The sequence below is a fragment of the Phodopus roborovskii genome, unplaced genomic scaffold (assembly GCF_943737965.1).
Source record: "Phodopus roborovskii unplaced genomic scaffold, PHOROB, whole genome shotgun sequence".
Classification (NCBI taxonomy): domain Eukaryota; kingdom Metazoa; phylum Chordata; class Mammalia; order Rodentia; family Cricetidae; genus Phodopus; species Phodopus roborovskii.
Window position 1 is genome coordinate 1,939,696 of NW_026126638.1, and position 16,587 is coordinate 1,956,282.

The following is a 16,587-nucleotide window of genomic DNA, read 5'->3' on the forward strand; positions in this document are numbered from 1 at the left end:
CTGGTTGCATGACAGTCCTAGTCAAGTTTTAAAGACCACACCTCAGATATTGAAAACACAGAATAACTTTCAGAATAAGAAGCCAGGGGGAGATGTTGTGGGGCTGGCAGGGGTTGCTGAGGCTACCCTCCAGTTGTGTATTATGGAAAGCTACTAGTGTTCCCATCAAAGCAGTAGCTTTCTTTTCTTTTTTAACAGTGTATGTGAATTAGATAAAACAATGTTTCATTATATCAATTTCATACACAGAAAAATGTACTTTGACCATCCTATCCTCTTGTTTCCTTAGTTGGTCTCTCCCCCCACCCCACCCCCACCCGCGGTCTCCGTCTTCTAAATAGTTTCTAGTTTCCTATCCTTTAAAAAAAATTCTAGAATCTGCATGTGAGAAAAAACATGGCACTTAGCTTGTTGAGACTGACTTGTTTCCTTTGGCTGGATGATCTCCATTTCTAATCATTTTTCTACAAATGGCATGGCTTTTTGTCTTTCTTATGGTGAAAGCAAATGCTCTGTGCGCTCACAGGCGCATGTGCACACGTGTGTATGTGTGTGTGTCTGTGTGTGTGTGTGTCTGTGTGTGTGTGTTTGTGAGAGAGAGTGTGTGTGTGTGAGTTCACATTTTCTTTATCTATTCATCTGCTTGTGGACATCTAAGCTGATTCCATTTCTATTTCTTAGTTATTGTGAATAGAGCAGCGGTAAACACGGATATTCAGGACCAGGCATGGTGGCACATGCCTTTAACCCCAGCAGAGGCAAGTGGATTTCTGTGAGTTCAAAGACAGCTTGGTCTACATAATGAGTTTTTGTCTCAAAAACACGGATATGCATCTGTCTCATGGTGTGCTCACTTAGGTTGGTTTAGAAATGTACATGTGGGTGACAAAACTGGACTGCTCAGTAGTTTTATTTTATTTCTTTGGGGTACTCCGTACTGATTTCTCTAGAAACTACACTAATTTGCAATCCTCCCACCAGCATTGTTTGGTTGCTTTGAGGGTTGACATTCTGACTACGGTGAGATTGGAATCTCAGTGTAGTGGGAGCAGTGAGCATGCACTCATTCTTTAGACCTTGAGATGAGATGATTGGGTCATTCCAACCCAGACAGCTTGCTGACCTCTGATTTAAACAGATGGCTATCCTCATCCTCAACTCAAGACACTAACATAGCTAACCAAGAAAAGATAAAACATCAGGGACCAGGCCCCCAACAGACACATGGACTTACCCATTAGCTTATATGAAAATAGATGTTTCAAGGGTTTTTAACAGCTGGGGCTACAAAGGGCCCAACCCTTAGAAGTCCTCTTGCATGTGGATTTATTCTTACACCAGGCACTACCCAGACCATACTTTGGCCTGGTTTGCCAGACTGTCTGTCCATGGTGCTGGATTTTGGTGTGCTGTTCCAACAGCCAACTTCTCTGTTGTCTTTGCCAGAGCTGCAAGACCCTTCTAGTAAGATCTGGGTCTGATCTAGTGTTGCCCATGAAGTCAGTCAATAGATTTTCACTAAACTAACAGGCCCTGTAAATTAGGAATCACAAAATTATTTTATAACTGGAAGAGGTCATGGAAATACTTTTTTAAAAAAAATATCTGGTCTACCAAAAAAGAAAAAGGGAAAGAGGAAAGAAGTGTAATCAAAAGAAATGGGTAAGACTTCGGAAGTTTGGAAGACTGGGAGTTCCTTAAGATTACAGACTAAAGCTCAGATCATGTTTCTCCAAGGCTCCCACCGTTAGCAGTTAGAGCCAAGGCTAATGCCACCTGTTCTTTTCAGCAGGTCTAGAAGCACCTATCTGTCATAGAGCATCGTGGGCCTTTCTTCCCCCTGCCTCTAGATCACCCAGTAACAGTTATGTTTCCTAAACACATTGACTTGAATGGCTTTACATTAGCAGCTGGGGGGTAGGTCTCATTTTGAACAGGGTGTAATTCAATTGAATAAGTCTAAATGCTGTCTTTCCCACCTCTATTCAATGTGACTATGTTTTCAAGCACCACGTGATTGGTATACGCTGTCAAGACAAATCAAGCAGACTTTCTTCTATTCATTCCATAGTGCAAAGGCTCAGGCCCCCAAAGCATTGCTAGGATACGTGCCAGCACGTACAAGGGCAAGTTTCTTGTATCTGTCTTCAAGTCTCTGGATTTCCCAGCCAGTTATGCACAAAGCTCTGATAGTCTCTTCATAGTTTCTACATGTGTAGATGAAACTGTGGTGCTATATTACCTTTGCAAAATTATTCTGAGGATGGATGGGGAGATGGTTTAGAGGGTAAAGCTGTTGCCATGCAAACGTGAGGATCTGAGTTCAAATCCCAAAAACCCACATAAGGCTGGATATATTACTGCACATCTGTAATCACAATGCTCCTACGGGAAGATGGTAGGCACAGACCAGAGGATCCCCTGAGCCCACAGACCATCCAGCTGGCCAGGTGCTGAACAAAAGACCAAAAAACGCTGTCTCAAAGATGATGTAAGGCAAGGACTGCCAGAACAGGTCGTCTTCTGTGCTCTTGCGAACAAATATACAAGTGTGTGTGTGAGCGCACATGTGCATACACACACACACACACACACAAACACACACACACACACACACACACGGTTTGGGGGGAGATGGAGAGAAAGGTTTAATAAAGGAAGCTTGCTGCCAATGAGTGACAGAATTACCAGTAGGGACACATATAGGAAGTATACTTTAATTCTATGCTCCTGCCAAGAAAACACATCTGCAGAAACAAGTCATCCTAGCATCAATCTGGAATGACCTTTGGAGCAGCAGGTTTTGGTACCATTGAGGATAGTAGGTCATTGAGCACATGTGTTTGAAACCCTGATACAGGTTCTGCAGTCCAGAACACCATAGTGCTTCTACCTGGAGGTCCAGAGTGAACAGGTGATTAAAATGCCAATCTAGTAACTTCCATTGAAGTCACTGCAGGGGTTAGCCCTGCATCTCACTCAGAGTTAACTGTTTGTGGTAAGCCTTCAAAGAAGATGAAGCATGAAGAATGAGGAATTCAGTGGCCGCAGGAGTCATCTATTTTATGTTTTTGCTTTATTTACTTGTTTACTTGAGATTGGGTTTTTCCTGTAGCTCAGGCTGGCCAATCGCTATGTATCCTAGGCTGGCTTTGAACGCAGCACCCTTTACCTCCTCTCCCTCCCACCAAGAGGGTCACAAAATAGGACATAAAGCTAATTATTTTCTGAGTTTTGACTTAGGAATCTTTTGCTTTGGGTAGTAGACAAGTGCATACAAATGTATTCAATTGTGAAATCTTATGTGAAGTGCCACAGCTTCAAAATAGCTGCTCTGTGTAGAAGTTCATTGAGATGCACAGACTTTGTGTCTGGTTAATTTTATTGCACGATGCTATTTATTTGCAAGTTCTTTATAATATATTTTAAGAAAAAAAAATAAAGCTTGGATTACAGGTGTGGCCTACTATGTCTGGTTTACAAATGGTTTTGTTGGAATGTCATATTCATATGGCAAAGCCAGTCTGAGAGAGAGATAGAGAGAGAGAGAATGAATACGGTAGATGGAGAGAGATAAATGCTATGCGAGTCAGATGCAAGTCTCTAGCCCTAGAGCCCAGCTCTGTGATTGCTGCTGCATCAGGAAATGAAGTTTACATTGATTTTCTGGCAAATAGCCTTGGGAGCTTGATGGCCCTTCTTATTCTCAGCCATCAACAATCTCTGAAATATGGTCACATAAAACTGAGGTCTTGGTCTCTAACCCAAGCTTATCAGGGATAGTGGTCTTAAAAATTGTGGTAGGCATTAAGCCATATCTTTGGCTGCCCATAGGCAACTTTGAGAAGCAAGCCCAGTATTTCTGGAGACATTCTGACTTCAGCTGTTGAACTGCTCCAGCAGGACTGCCCCTCAAACACTCCCAAGGTGTCAGGAATCTGGTGTGGTTAGAGACTGTTTGACAAGGTCAAGCAGCCACCATGCCCTGGGGTTTGAATAGTATCTTAGTTCCTGGCTCAGCAGGAAGGAAGTAGGGAGTTCATGGGGCAAGGACACACGTGGGCACCATCACCCCAGCTGAACTGCTTGGAGGTGTTGAAGATGCAGAAGCAGGCACCCTTGATTTGGCTTCTGCTAAGCCTCTCTGCTGGGCATAAGCACTTCCATATTCCCAAGGTCCTGCGCAAAGCCTTTGAAGAGGTGCTTTCCCTTCCAGCCTGTGGCTGCCTTGCATCTGTCCCATGGTGACACCAGAGGTAGTGAGTCGGCTTTCCCAGGTGTCGGCTGGCTTCCTGATCTTTACCAACTGTTGGGCTGACACGGTTCTCATTAGCTCCTAATTGCCTCTACTGTTCCCTCTGTTAAAAGCCAGTTTCAGGCGGCATTTTCAAGGCAGCTCAGATGGTCTGAAAGTATCATGCATAACTGTTTCAGCATTAATATGAAATTTAATTCTAGTGGGGCTATTTTAAAAAAAAATTTTTTTTTCACACCACTCTTTGGAGTCAAGAAAGGCATTCACTAACGGATTCATGATGGAGCTAACACTTCATCTAAGAGCGAGTTTTTCTTGGTGGCGGGTGACCAGCCCCCTCAGTGTTGTTTTGGCTGCCTCCTCCCCGGCAGCCATTCTGTGTTTCCATGGTTGTGGCAGACACACAGTCACTCACTGCCCTCTAGATGAGGCTAGAAGGAGGATGGTCACCACTGAGCTTGAGTGTCTCTTCCCTCTCCACCTATGCATTTGATGTGGGATGTGCCCTTGGGGATGTGCTTGAATGCTTGGTACCTGGCCACTGGTGCTGTTCTGGAAGGTTCTGAAACTCCTGAGAGGTGGGGCTTTCTCTGGGGGGGAAGTAAGTCAGCTTTGAGGTTGATAACCCTGCCCTACTTCTTGTCCAGGCTCTACTTTACTGATGTGAATAAGTCCCTATAGTCATCCCTCCCGCAATAGTGGACTGTATCCCCTCACACCGTGAGCCACAGTGACTCCTCCATTTTTAAGTGACTTCTATCAGGTAGTTCATCCCAGTGGTGAAAAAACAAAGTAACAGAGCCTTGGTTTCTATGTCTGTAAAAACAAGGGCTTTTCAATCATCATCATCATCATCATCTAAAGGTTCATGTAATATATGAATGTTGTCCTATAAAAATGATAAACGATACAGGTCACTTCTCCGGCTCTGTCCTGCCTCCACCTGAGCCCCTATGCAAACCCACACATCCTCCCGCTTTTGCCCTGTTTTTCTATATTGGGATTATAGAACCTTGAAATTATGGTTTCATAGGTTTGTTTTATAACAATGAAACATAATTTGAGTTGATTGGAAACTTATTTCTTTAGGTACTGTCTAAATTTTTAACTCTATCCATGTGATTTTTCACAGAATAGTATTAATATAATTTTAAAACTAAAATAAAAAAGTTGACTTAAAAAAATCAGTTTCACTTGTTATATGGAAGCCTGTCCCAGTTAGCAGTATAATTTTGCTCTTGAAATTTCAGCGTAAAATACAGTAGAGTCAACTGAGTGTTGGAGCTAATGTGAGGTGATAGAAAAAAAGTTGTATTTTCCAGGTCTTAGGTCCTCTTCCATTAGCCAGAGTCTCTCCTAGTCTGTGCCATTTACCTGAATGGAATCCTACAGAAGGCCCCTATGTTTATCAGTGTCTGGAAACATGGGTCTGGAACTTGAGTGTTTAGAAGCCTTTTCTAGACGCCAGGAGAAATGAGAAAATTTGTCTGTATGCACTATCTTAAGTCATCGGTCACCTTCAGCAAAATGACAAAGAACAGTCACTACAGGTCAGCATCCCTAATCCACAAATCCAAAATATGAAACTCCCAGAAGTTTGAAAGTGATTTGTATTAATATTAAATCACACATGGAAAACTGAACACTACAAAACTTTGCTACATGAGTGCCGTCATTCAAATGTAGTGTATAAAACTGTCTTCAGTCTATGTGTGAAAGGAGTGTTTGACTCACCAATGGATTTCAAGGTTTTGCTCCAGTCCCATCCACAAGATGCCTTTAATGTAAGCAAGCATTCCAAAATAGGAAGAAATTCTGAATTCTGAAGTCCTTTTCGTACCCAGGTTTTCAGATAAGGGATTCTCAGCCTACACTGGGCGGTTTCCTCTGATGGACCAGGCAGGTACTGAACTCTTAAAGTTGATACATAGCAACACGAGGAATGAAGGCTTAGGCTAATGTGGATGAGAGTACCAGTGTCAGGGCAGGGGGTAACTTGCATGAAGACTGTGTTAGTCATCTTTCTGTCACTGTAAAAAGTACCTGAGATGAGCAACTTATAAAGATCAAAGGTTTGTTTGGGCACGTGACTTTTTTTCTTTATCAGAAAGTTTGCTTTGGGCCTTTGTGAAGGAAACACCATGGAAGGAAGGAGCATGTGCTAGAGGCCACAAGAGGGAAGAAGAGAAGGAACAAGGGTGCACAACCTCTTTCACACCCCAATTGACCAAAAGACTTCCAACAGGCCCTCACCTCTCTGAGGTTCCACCACCTTCCAACAGAGCAACACAGGGGGCCAAGCCTTTAACACCTGGGCCGCTGGAGAACTGTCAAGAAGGTCTTTGGCATTGGAAATAACCTTCAACCCTTCACTTGGATCTTAAAAGCAAAATAGGTACCGCAGATCACTACCACAGCAGTGGGAACAGTGAGGCCATTTAGCCAGCTGCCTTTTGAAGATACTTATATTCTTAAAGCTTATTGTCTCTTTGTTTAGCGAGAGTCTTCTAGTTAGAGAAAACATTTGATAAGCCTGACTTCTGGAGGATCAAGTTTCAAAAAAGAAAATTATGTAACCCGAACTTACATTGGCATGTAAACAACCAATTATGTATCCAGTGGCACAAGCTTACTGGAATTTGTGCTCTTCCAATGATGAATCACGGTTCATTAGCAGATTGTGAAATCACTTCAATGGGTTACAAACAGCCTTTGGAGGAATGGGACAGAACAGAATGGAATGGATGGAGGAACAGATGAGGATAAGCTAGGCTAAGCTAGAGCAAGCTACCAATTCACGACAGACAGTAAAATTTACATTTTATGTCATATTCATTTCAATAATATATGTTCACTCATTAATGTAGAATAAGATTTTTTTCTATAGGTCAGAGAGCTACTTTAGAAAGAGGAATGTGGACAGATGCAAAGTGTGTTAAATTCCTTACCATTGTTTTCTGTGGTGTGTCTCAAGTACCAAATAACAGAGCCACCCTTTGCTCATCAGCATAGCACGGTCTTCAGGCCAATCTTTCTAGACAGATCTCTGTACAGGCCCTGCCATCCCCACCACCCAACATCCTCCATCATATCAATGTGTGGTGTCAAAACATGTTTTGGACACCAGGGGAGGGCAAAACGACAGTCCCAAAAGCTGTGCTAAGTTAGTAGCAGAGTTGGAGGCTGAATTCGATTATTTATGGATTCTTTTCAGACTGGAAGGGGAGGAGTATGCAGTGGCTCTCATACCAAGCTCAGTGAGCAGCTGTTCCCTCACAGCCTGAGCTAGGAAATGGGGGAAATGAACTTTCATTGCAGCCGGGAGGGACAGGGTTGTGCCTGGGGAGGGATATCCCTGTGGCAAGCCCTGGCAGGGGTGGTAACCCTCCTCTAGAAGATTGGAAAGGAGCAGACCCTGATCTGCACATAGCAGAAGACTAGGCAAGTCTAGAAAGGTTTTCCTCGCTCCCAAGACATCTTATTCACTAGCTCATGCTTTCACTCCCCGCTCACCTCCCCCCCCCCCCGTTGTCTCTCCCCCTTTCCCTACCAGCAAGCCTTCTGTGTAGCTTTCCATGTTTCTGTCCTCGGCCAGGGATGATCTGAATACCTCACTCTACTGGGCTGCAGTTAGCTTTGCTTTTCAGCCAGATGTCAACTCAAGCTTGTGACAGCTGTGATCAGCTGTTGGAAGTGAGGGCGCTGGGCAGTGAGGTGGAAGCTCCTGGTCTCTGGCCAAGGCCTAGTGGAAAGACAAGTGTCTGCCATACAGCTTGTTGCCGCCTCCATTGTTCTGGCCTTTTCTTTGTGCATACGTTGCTTTTCCGCTACCTCAAAAGTTCCAGCCTCTCCTTGCAAACTAGAAGCCATTGTACTTAACCACGGACCTCTAACAGCATTGGTTCCTTCGTGCCCAGGGAAGGAACCAGAGAACCCATCTCCAACTTCACCTGCTGATGAAGTGCTTTGTGACAATAGGGCAGAGCCTGGAGACTTTCTCTATCTCTTCCTGGCTGTGAATCTCTGACCACATACTTGAATTCTGAGCCCACCAGGTTCCTGCCATGCTATGTGGGGTACCTGCATGAGTATGCTGGGAGGAGTATAAGACAAACCATGCAGGAAAGTGTTTTCTCTTGTTCAGGGCTGGATGCATGCTATGTGTCCTATGTATGATGTTTCTCCCTGGGCAGGGTCTCTAGCCCGCTTCCTCAGGAGCCACAAACATTACTGGGTTACCTGATGCCATCCCAATCCTTCCTCTACCCTAGGGGTTGTTGTACTTTCGTTGAAAAGACTTGATGAATTCCATGGAGGAGATGGGTGTGTGAGTGTCATAGTGCTGACACCAAACCTTGTCATTTTCCCAGGGTCAGAAAATGAGATATCGGTAGCATGCTTCACTGCAAAACATAGGGCTGAAAAGGCAGAGTCAGGAAACAAAACACGGGGTTTCTCTGTGGGCCCGAGGAGGCAGAAGCTCATGTTAGGCATTGATGTTTGATAAGGCTCATGGAAATAATTGACGAGGAAGACTGTTGACCAAGCTTTGTTATTTATAACCCTCCCCCTCCCCAATTCACCCATCCTCCTTCTTGGGCTGCATCAGCTTTCTTTTGGCTGCACTGGGTACAGCCGGGGAGCAAGACTACCTCCAAAGCTGCTGGCTAAGGGCCCCGGGGTAATCTGCTGGTGCCTGTATCTACATGGGATCCAGAGGCTGATCATAGCATGGAATGAGGCATTTGGAAGCCCCTATCAGAATAATAGGAAGACATAATGGCCACGTAGACCTAGTCACTCTCATTATCTGTGGGATCCTCTGGGATCTACATCTGGTCACCAAAGGAAGCTTTAGGAGGCGACTGGGAGAGACAACAGGAAAAATGGGACCCCAGGCTGACTTTTGAGGACTTGGATTCTTTTATGCCACAGACAATTGTTGGTTGGGCTGTAGATTTCCCCTCTGACTTCTATTTCCCACCTTCAACAGCCAAGAGCTCATTTGTTGTTCAAATCGTGAGATTCCACCCTTGGACATATCTCCTTGCCTTTAGTCTATACTATTTATTTATATTTTTATTTTAACTATTTATTTAGTACATTTGTGTTCATGTGGTGTGCAGCTGTGTATGTAGGAGGGGTGAGTGTGTATGTGTGAGTGTGTGTGTGTGTGTGTGTGCAGATGCATGTGTGTATGTGCCTGTACATTATGCACATGATATGGATGCCAGAGGTCAACCTCAGGTTGGTCCTCAGGAGCCGTCCATCTTTAGAGATGGAGTCTTTCACTGGGACCTGGGACTTACCAAGGAGGCTAGGCTGGTTGACAAGTCCCAGGGATCTGGTTGTCTCTCCCTTCTCAGTGCTGGGATGACAATCGCGTGCCACTACCCCTACCTTTACTGGAGCAAACTCTCAGGCCTCCATGCTTGTGCAATAAGCACTTTACCAGCTGAGCCATCCCCCGACCTCTCAGTCCCTATCCATTCTGAGCACTCCATCTTTCTTTGGGCAGGTTCAAGGATTATCGAGAGCCACCATGGGCACCAAACCCATATGAGTTTTCCAAGCAGTACTGGTCTGTTCTGTCTGCTCGTCTGGCCTTTGTGATTATCTTCCAGGTGAGTTGTTCAGGTTACGACAGACAGGATGCAGGATGCCTGGGGGAAGACTGTGATTGTGCCCTGCATGCCCTTCATAGCCAGATGCTTATGGTACAGTCATCTCTTTATATGGGGAGGGGGTGTTAATACCTCTCTAGGACATCAAAACCTAAGGGTTTAGTCCTTTGTAACAGATGACATCACATTTGTATCCAACCCACGAGTATCCTCTCATATACTTTAGATCATTGCTAGATGGCTTGATAACTAATTCAAGGCAAACTCAATATGAGCAGGTGTTGAACTGTCTGGTCTAAGGGATACTGAGGAGCGCAAGCCTGTGCATATCCCTGTTGATGCGATTTTCCTTTTTGTTATTTTTGATCCACGGTTGGTTGAATTTGAGCATGGAGGGCAATGGATACAGAGGCCCACTTGTGCACTGTGACATAGGGAACTTCACATGTGGCAGGCAGCAGTAAGTGTAAAGCAGAAGGAGTCTCCAGGGAGAGAGTCTTTGAATGGGGAGACTTGGCCAAAAGATAAATAAAACCAAGAGCAGAGTTATCGGGCAGATGTAGAGTAAGTTGCAGGGTGGAGATACTTGCCCACTTAAACTGGAGAAGAAAAGAGAATGAGGAACTATTGAAACCAGAATCTCAGCCCTGGGACAGACAAACAGCACATCCCTTCTGTCAGCCTGAGAAAGAGCTCAAGTTCGGAAACTTTCTTCCTGAGCTCTTGGTTCTCTCCTTTGTTACCATTGTTTACCATGGAGACATCTGGTTGGAGGGGCTGGCAGAGCCATCTAGCCACCCCTGGAATGAATAGCAAACTCGAGCTCATGATTCCTATCTTCGACAATAGCCACAGCTCCAATTGCATTGTCACTGAGCTTCTCTGGGCTCCAGGGCCCCGAGTTCCCACTCAGGGTCCTGTTGATCTCTGAGCAGGGGCCAGAGCACAAAGCCAACCCTTTTCTCTTCAGCTCCCTTGGCTTTTGTATTTCCCGAAGGCAGGTCTCTGGGGGGCTCTAGGGTGTCCTGCCCCTCAGACTGCAGCCCAGGATGTAGAGAAGCCCACCAGCTAGTCTTTCACCCAAAGAAGACGCTATTCTTCCTCTGTAGAGATGGGGCGATAGGTTTGAAAACTTGCCTAGACACCCCCAGCTGCACCCCCCACCTACTCCATCTCCTCACTTGCCCATATGTCACATGTCACAGGTCTCACACATCGTTGGCAGTGGGTAGAGGAAGAGTCTGAATAACTGGGAGCCTCTGGAAGCAGTTGTCCCAAAGTCTTTCCCTGAGCTCCCAGAACCATGATGTTTAAGGGCTGTAGCTGTTTTGGTTTCCCAAAGGGGAATGAGGAGACACACAAGTGTGTAGTTTGCAGACAGAAAATGATGACAAGCTGATGAATGTGTTGGGCGAATGTGAGGGGAGGACAGAGTTGAAAAATGAGCAACAGTCATAACATGCTGGCTTGTATTGGTCCATACAGGCACCATAGCCTGATACTTATTCACTCAGAGAGAAAATGCTCCCAGGACAGGCTTTCCTAGTATATCTGCATAGACCAGGGATGTGGCTCAGCAGGGGACCTTATGCAAGTGTATACAAAAGCCTGGCATCCACCAAAGAGAACTGCAAGCAGAGAGTCCCTGGTATGGCAAATGAGGAGACTATGAGATGTAAGTGGGTTGGTCAAAAGCCATATCAGTGAAAACACCTAATATTGGAGACAGAGAGACAGCTGGGGAGCTGAATGGAGCAGCAGCCACAGTGGCAGCCCTACAGAGGCCACTGTGCTCCATGGTCACTTCCTTGGAGACCGCAGTATAGAGCAAGCCTGGAAGTGTTGGGACAAAGGACATGTGAAGATACTCTGTGGATGGTGTAACGGTGTATGATAGGTCTTGCTGAAAGGAGGTGAGTTAGTAGTGCCATCTGTGACTCTCAAGTATCACACCATCAAGCCAAGCCTCACCATGCATACCTCTTTCTTGTTTTGGCAGAACCTAGTGATGTTCTTGAGTGTCCTCGTGGACTGGATGATTCCTGATATCCCCACGGACATCAGCGACCAGATCAAGAAAGAGAAGAGCTTGTTGGTGGACTTCTTCCTGAAGGAGGAGCATGAGAAGGTCAAGCTGGCCGATGAGCCCACCCAGAGGAGCCAAGGTGGTGGGGATCGGAGCAGGAGGAGCCGTGCAGCCAGCTCTGCACCCTCAGGCCGCAGCCAGCCAGGCAGCATAGCATCCTCAGGGTCCCAGCACACCAACGTGTGAGCCCTCAGTTGGCAGCGGAAGAGGCATGCAACGCATGCGCACACATGTTCCTGTAGCGCAATGGCTTTTCATCTTCTGGGAACTTGCTTGCCGGTGTCTCCAAAAGATACAGGAAGGAAAATAAAAGTGAAAGCCTGCTTCTCAGAAACTGGAAGTTTACGTTTCTTTTAGGTCTTCTTTTGAGCTGTGTCCTTTCGGGGAGTTGGTACCCCACAGGGGTTTCTCAGCCCTAGAGTTCCCTGGGGTGTCTTCTTGTACTTCACCATCATTCAGGTGATAGAAGCACAGGGAGGGCCCCATCCACCCTAGCACCCACTATAACTGATCACTACCCACTGCCTACTGTTGCCCAAAAATAACCTCTTGGAGACTCTTGTGACTGGGGCCACTACAAGGCTCAGCAATTGCAAATTAAGTTACAGGACTGATTTCTGTGGCCACTGGACCTGATGGTAGGGACAAAGGTTCTCTCTGGGCTTATCTGACGTTCATGTGACAATGCAACTAACCACCTTTTATGCAAGTTCAGATTTAAAATAAAGTTAAGTGGAAAGATTCTTTTTTTTTTTTAAATGCATCTCTTGTCTTTGATGTCTTCTTTCTTCTCTCCCTCCCTCCCTCCTCTCTCTCCTGTCCTTTCTTTTGTCTCCTGCCTCTCTCTCTCTCTCTCTCTCTCTCCCTCCCTCCCCCTCCCTCTCTCCTCCTCCTCCTTTCTGACAAACTTTGTTCTTATAAAGCAGGCAATAAAAGAGAGAAAATTCCTATCTGACAGAGTTTGCAGTCTGGGGACAGTCCACAAACCCACAGTTGTGTAGTATTTCAGATAATGATAAATGCAGTGGAGAAATGCTAGGTAGAATAAAGTCAACAGGAAGCGTGGGGACACAGGAAGCGTGGGTGCACAGTAAGTGTGGGTGCACTCACAAAGACTATAAATAATGGAAATAAACAGGTGGTGGTGATTTTACTTTTCCTTTGTTAGGGAAAAAAAGGAGCAGCTGAGCCAGGTAAGGAGCGTTTAAGAGAGGAGTAGGGGCTTAATTTTATATTCATCATAGAGTACCAACAGGCACATACTGAAATGCTAACATAGTCAATTGGTAGCAGCTCTCCAGGGCTCTCTGGGGAGCTTTTCATGAAGAGTTGGATGGAAAGACCAAGTCTCATTCATCATTGCCGATCATGTTTCTCAGCCCCTCCTGCAGCCCAGAGACTAGCTGCTGTATCACACCATCTAGACATGTTTCCAGTTCCATGCAGACCAGTTTGACTAGTTAATACCTGATTAGCAGATACAAAGTATGCCTTGCTCTGAAGGAGAGCAGAGAGGGGCTCTGGTGTTTCCGCAAACCTTGGAGATGGAGAGATGGATCTAGAATTGGGCCTCATTGATTTTCTTGATCCCTCCTGGGCACATGCAGGATTATACCAACCACCAACCCTTGCCCCAGAATGTAGCTCCTTCTTTTGTGGTAAAGATACACATATGCCTCTTAGAAACCCAGGTAACCATGTCCCAGATCACTATGTTCCAGATTACTTCTGTACAAGTAATCCTTGTACATAATTATATCATATCTTAATATCCACAGCTCCTCTTGGAGCCTGGGTGCTAAGTAGAGTGACATAGAAACATGGCAACCACTGAGCACAGACATAGCTCTCTTGAGGACAGTGTGGTCGGTGGGTGGGCAATGGGAGGGAAAAGTCACTTCAAGGAGAATGAATGGCATGGAGATTCCAAGCGTGAAATAAGAGGTCTCCAGGGCTCCAGTGTTGGTGGTGTTCCTCTCTCCAGAATCCATGAGAATCAATGGTCAAGTCTTATCTCCATTCTAAGATGCCCACTTAACACTGACTGAACCACATCCTCATCCATGAGCTGTCTATACAGTTCAGGTGCATTTCTTCCTGCCTTACATCATAGGAAACATTTTTTTATATGAGTACAAAGGTAAAATTTACATATCAAGAAAGATTCAGACAGTCAAAACATGACTATGATGACTATAAACTCATTGGCAGTTTCCAAAAGTATAATCAGCATTGAAAATTACAGTGGCTTCCAGATTCTCCTTCCACTCATAGCTATCTTTTTGTGATGACAATTTTGCTCATTGTTTTGTTATGTATTATTATTTCATGTAGTTCATCAAATTATCTTTTTTAAAAAAAATCAAAAATGTGTTTATTGGGACGGTTCCCCACTTAACTTGGTTTAGGGTGCTTTACTTCTCTGTGTCCTCCCTAACAGCATCTGCCTGTAAGCCAGCAGAGGATGTCTGATACAGACAATATGCAAGACTACTGTTTTCACATAGCTGAAGCCTGTGTGATTTTTTTAAAATATAGCATCCTGGGCAATAGACACCCCTGATCCTGCTGATCCTGTGTCCAGTCCCCATCGAGAGCACCCTTGGAGCTCTGATACACCCCCACCCATCCCCACCGCGAGCCTGCCCCCCCTACCCTGTGCCCTACCCTGCCCACGGTCCTGCCAATCTGGTTGAGCACTGGGACAGAGGGTGGAACAAACAGTCCACCCTACTTCGGAGACTTCTCAGAGCAACTCTGAACAAAGGAGACCTGCCTATCCACACGGGACCACCTGTAATTTCCAACTGCTTGGTCTCTGACCCCACCTCCAGTCCTCTGCTGGAGTCCCGGGCCCCTCCCAGAGATCCACCTGCAAGATCCTTGACCCCCAAATCCGGGCCTCTGCTAAAGAAAGAGGCCTCAGCTGGAGAGTTCCAGTTTCCAGTGAGACCGACTATCCTGCAAAACCTTCCCAAGTTGCAGACCTTTCGTTTTTCATGGCAAAATGGGGAAGTCAAAGTAAAAGGGTTGGGGTGGTGGTGGCGCTACCTTTTCCCATCCTATAGGTGGAGACCTGCTTTAATCCTCAGACATAGCATCCTGCTTCCCTAATGGGATGTAGAAGCCTGCGGTGACCTAGGCACACATCCTCAGTATCAGGTGTGACAGAGTAACGGGGGAGGTGTACACAGCACATAGAAGGGCAAACTAATCTGACCCTGTGCAGATTCCCACTGTGGAAAGACTGAACATTGCCTTCTGTTGCACCACCAGGGTATCAGGGATTTAATGATTCACCCTCATCCTGGGCTCTAATGATCCCAGAAGCATGCTTTCTACTAGATAGACCATTTATGCCCATGCTTTATCCTGGTAGCTATGGGGGATGTTGTTGGGGTACCTAAGAAGGAGAACTTTCTAGAACACCTTCTAGAACTCTCTTGTGTGGAGAGAGGGTGGCAGAGGTCTTAAAAACAGAACAAACATTAAAATTTCTTCTCGAGCTTTTGAGAAATATTTTGTTGTTGTACTATGGTTGCATGAGGAAAACGTGTGGATATTCTACTCATGATCGTATTCCCCCTTTTAGATATAGTAATATCTTTATGAAAGTTTGTTTTCCTACAATATAGGCTGTCATATGAGTTGATCTGAAATAATATTTAACTTTTAAAATTTTGTGAGTTCACTGAGGAAAATTTTAAGATCTATTTTTATTTGTGAGTGTGTGTGTGTGTGTGGTGTTTAGACAGGGTTTTTCTATATAGCCCTATCTGGCCTGGAACTCTCTATATAGACCAGGGTGGGATTTAACTCCCAGAGATCCACCAATCTCTGCCTGCTGAGAGTGCTAGGATTAAGGGTGTGCATCATCATATGTGGTGGAATTTTCTTTATGTAAATAAAAACAAAGTGTAACAAATAGAAGCAAAGCCCTCATGGTATCCCTTCTCACAGCCCTTCCAGACTGGTTATTCCATTTGTAGAAATGGAATTATCTTCTCAACAAGATTCTCAAGAATCCAGAAACACTTTGCTAAGTTCCTGTCTCAAAATAGTGGCTATGATTTTGTCATACTTAAGTTTGTGTTTCTGTGAAATAAATGGAAGTCTGGCTGTTGTAAACCCTGCCAACACAACCTTATAACCTTATAAATGCATTAGCCATTGGTTACAAAATGTGTGTGTGTGTGTGTGTGTGTGTGTGTGTGTGTGTGTGTAAGAGAGAGAGAGAGAGAGAATGAGAAAGATGTCTGGTTTAAATGGCTGTGCGAGATGCTACTGGCCTGTGGGGTGTATTTCTGGAAGTGAGAATTAGATGGAGAAACCAAAAGGTCAAATTTGCTCTACAATGTCTTTAAAATCTATAAACTGGCAAAGTCTGGGGTAAAGAAAGATGTGGGAGGGGCTGGAGAGATCGTTCTGCAGTTAAGGGTATTTGTTGCTCTTGCAGAGGATCCTGGTTTGTTTCCCAGCACAACCATTTGTAACTTCAGTTCCTGGGCATATGATGACTTCTCCTGGCCTCCTTTAGGCACTGCATGTATGTAGTATACACACATACATGCAAGCAAAACACTCCTGTTCATAAAATAACAAATCAACCTTTCTAAAAGAAA

The 16,587-nt window shown here is 45.1% G+C and overlaps 1 protein-coding gene across 1 annotated transcript in view; it reads left to right on the forward strand.

Annotated features, from left to right (window-relative positions):
• Ano2 (anoctamin 2) overlaps positions 1–12,189 on the forward strand; it is a gene marked incomplete at its 5' end in the record, with an annotated part of 300,185 nt that extends 287,996 nt beyond the window's left edge. The window contains 2 exons of the mRNA XM_051173071.1: positions 9,774–9,879; positions 11,879–12,189. Of these exons, the coding sequence (XP_051029028.1) occupies positions 9,774–9,879; positions 11,879–12,151 (379 nt within the window). The remainder of the gene's footprint in view (positions 1–9,773; positions 9,880–11,878) is intronic.
• Positions 12,190–16,587: the final 4,398 nt, after the last annotated feature.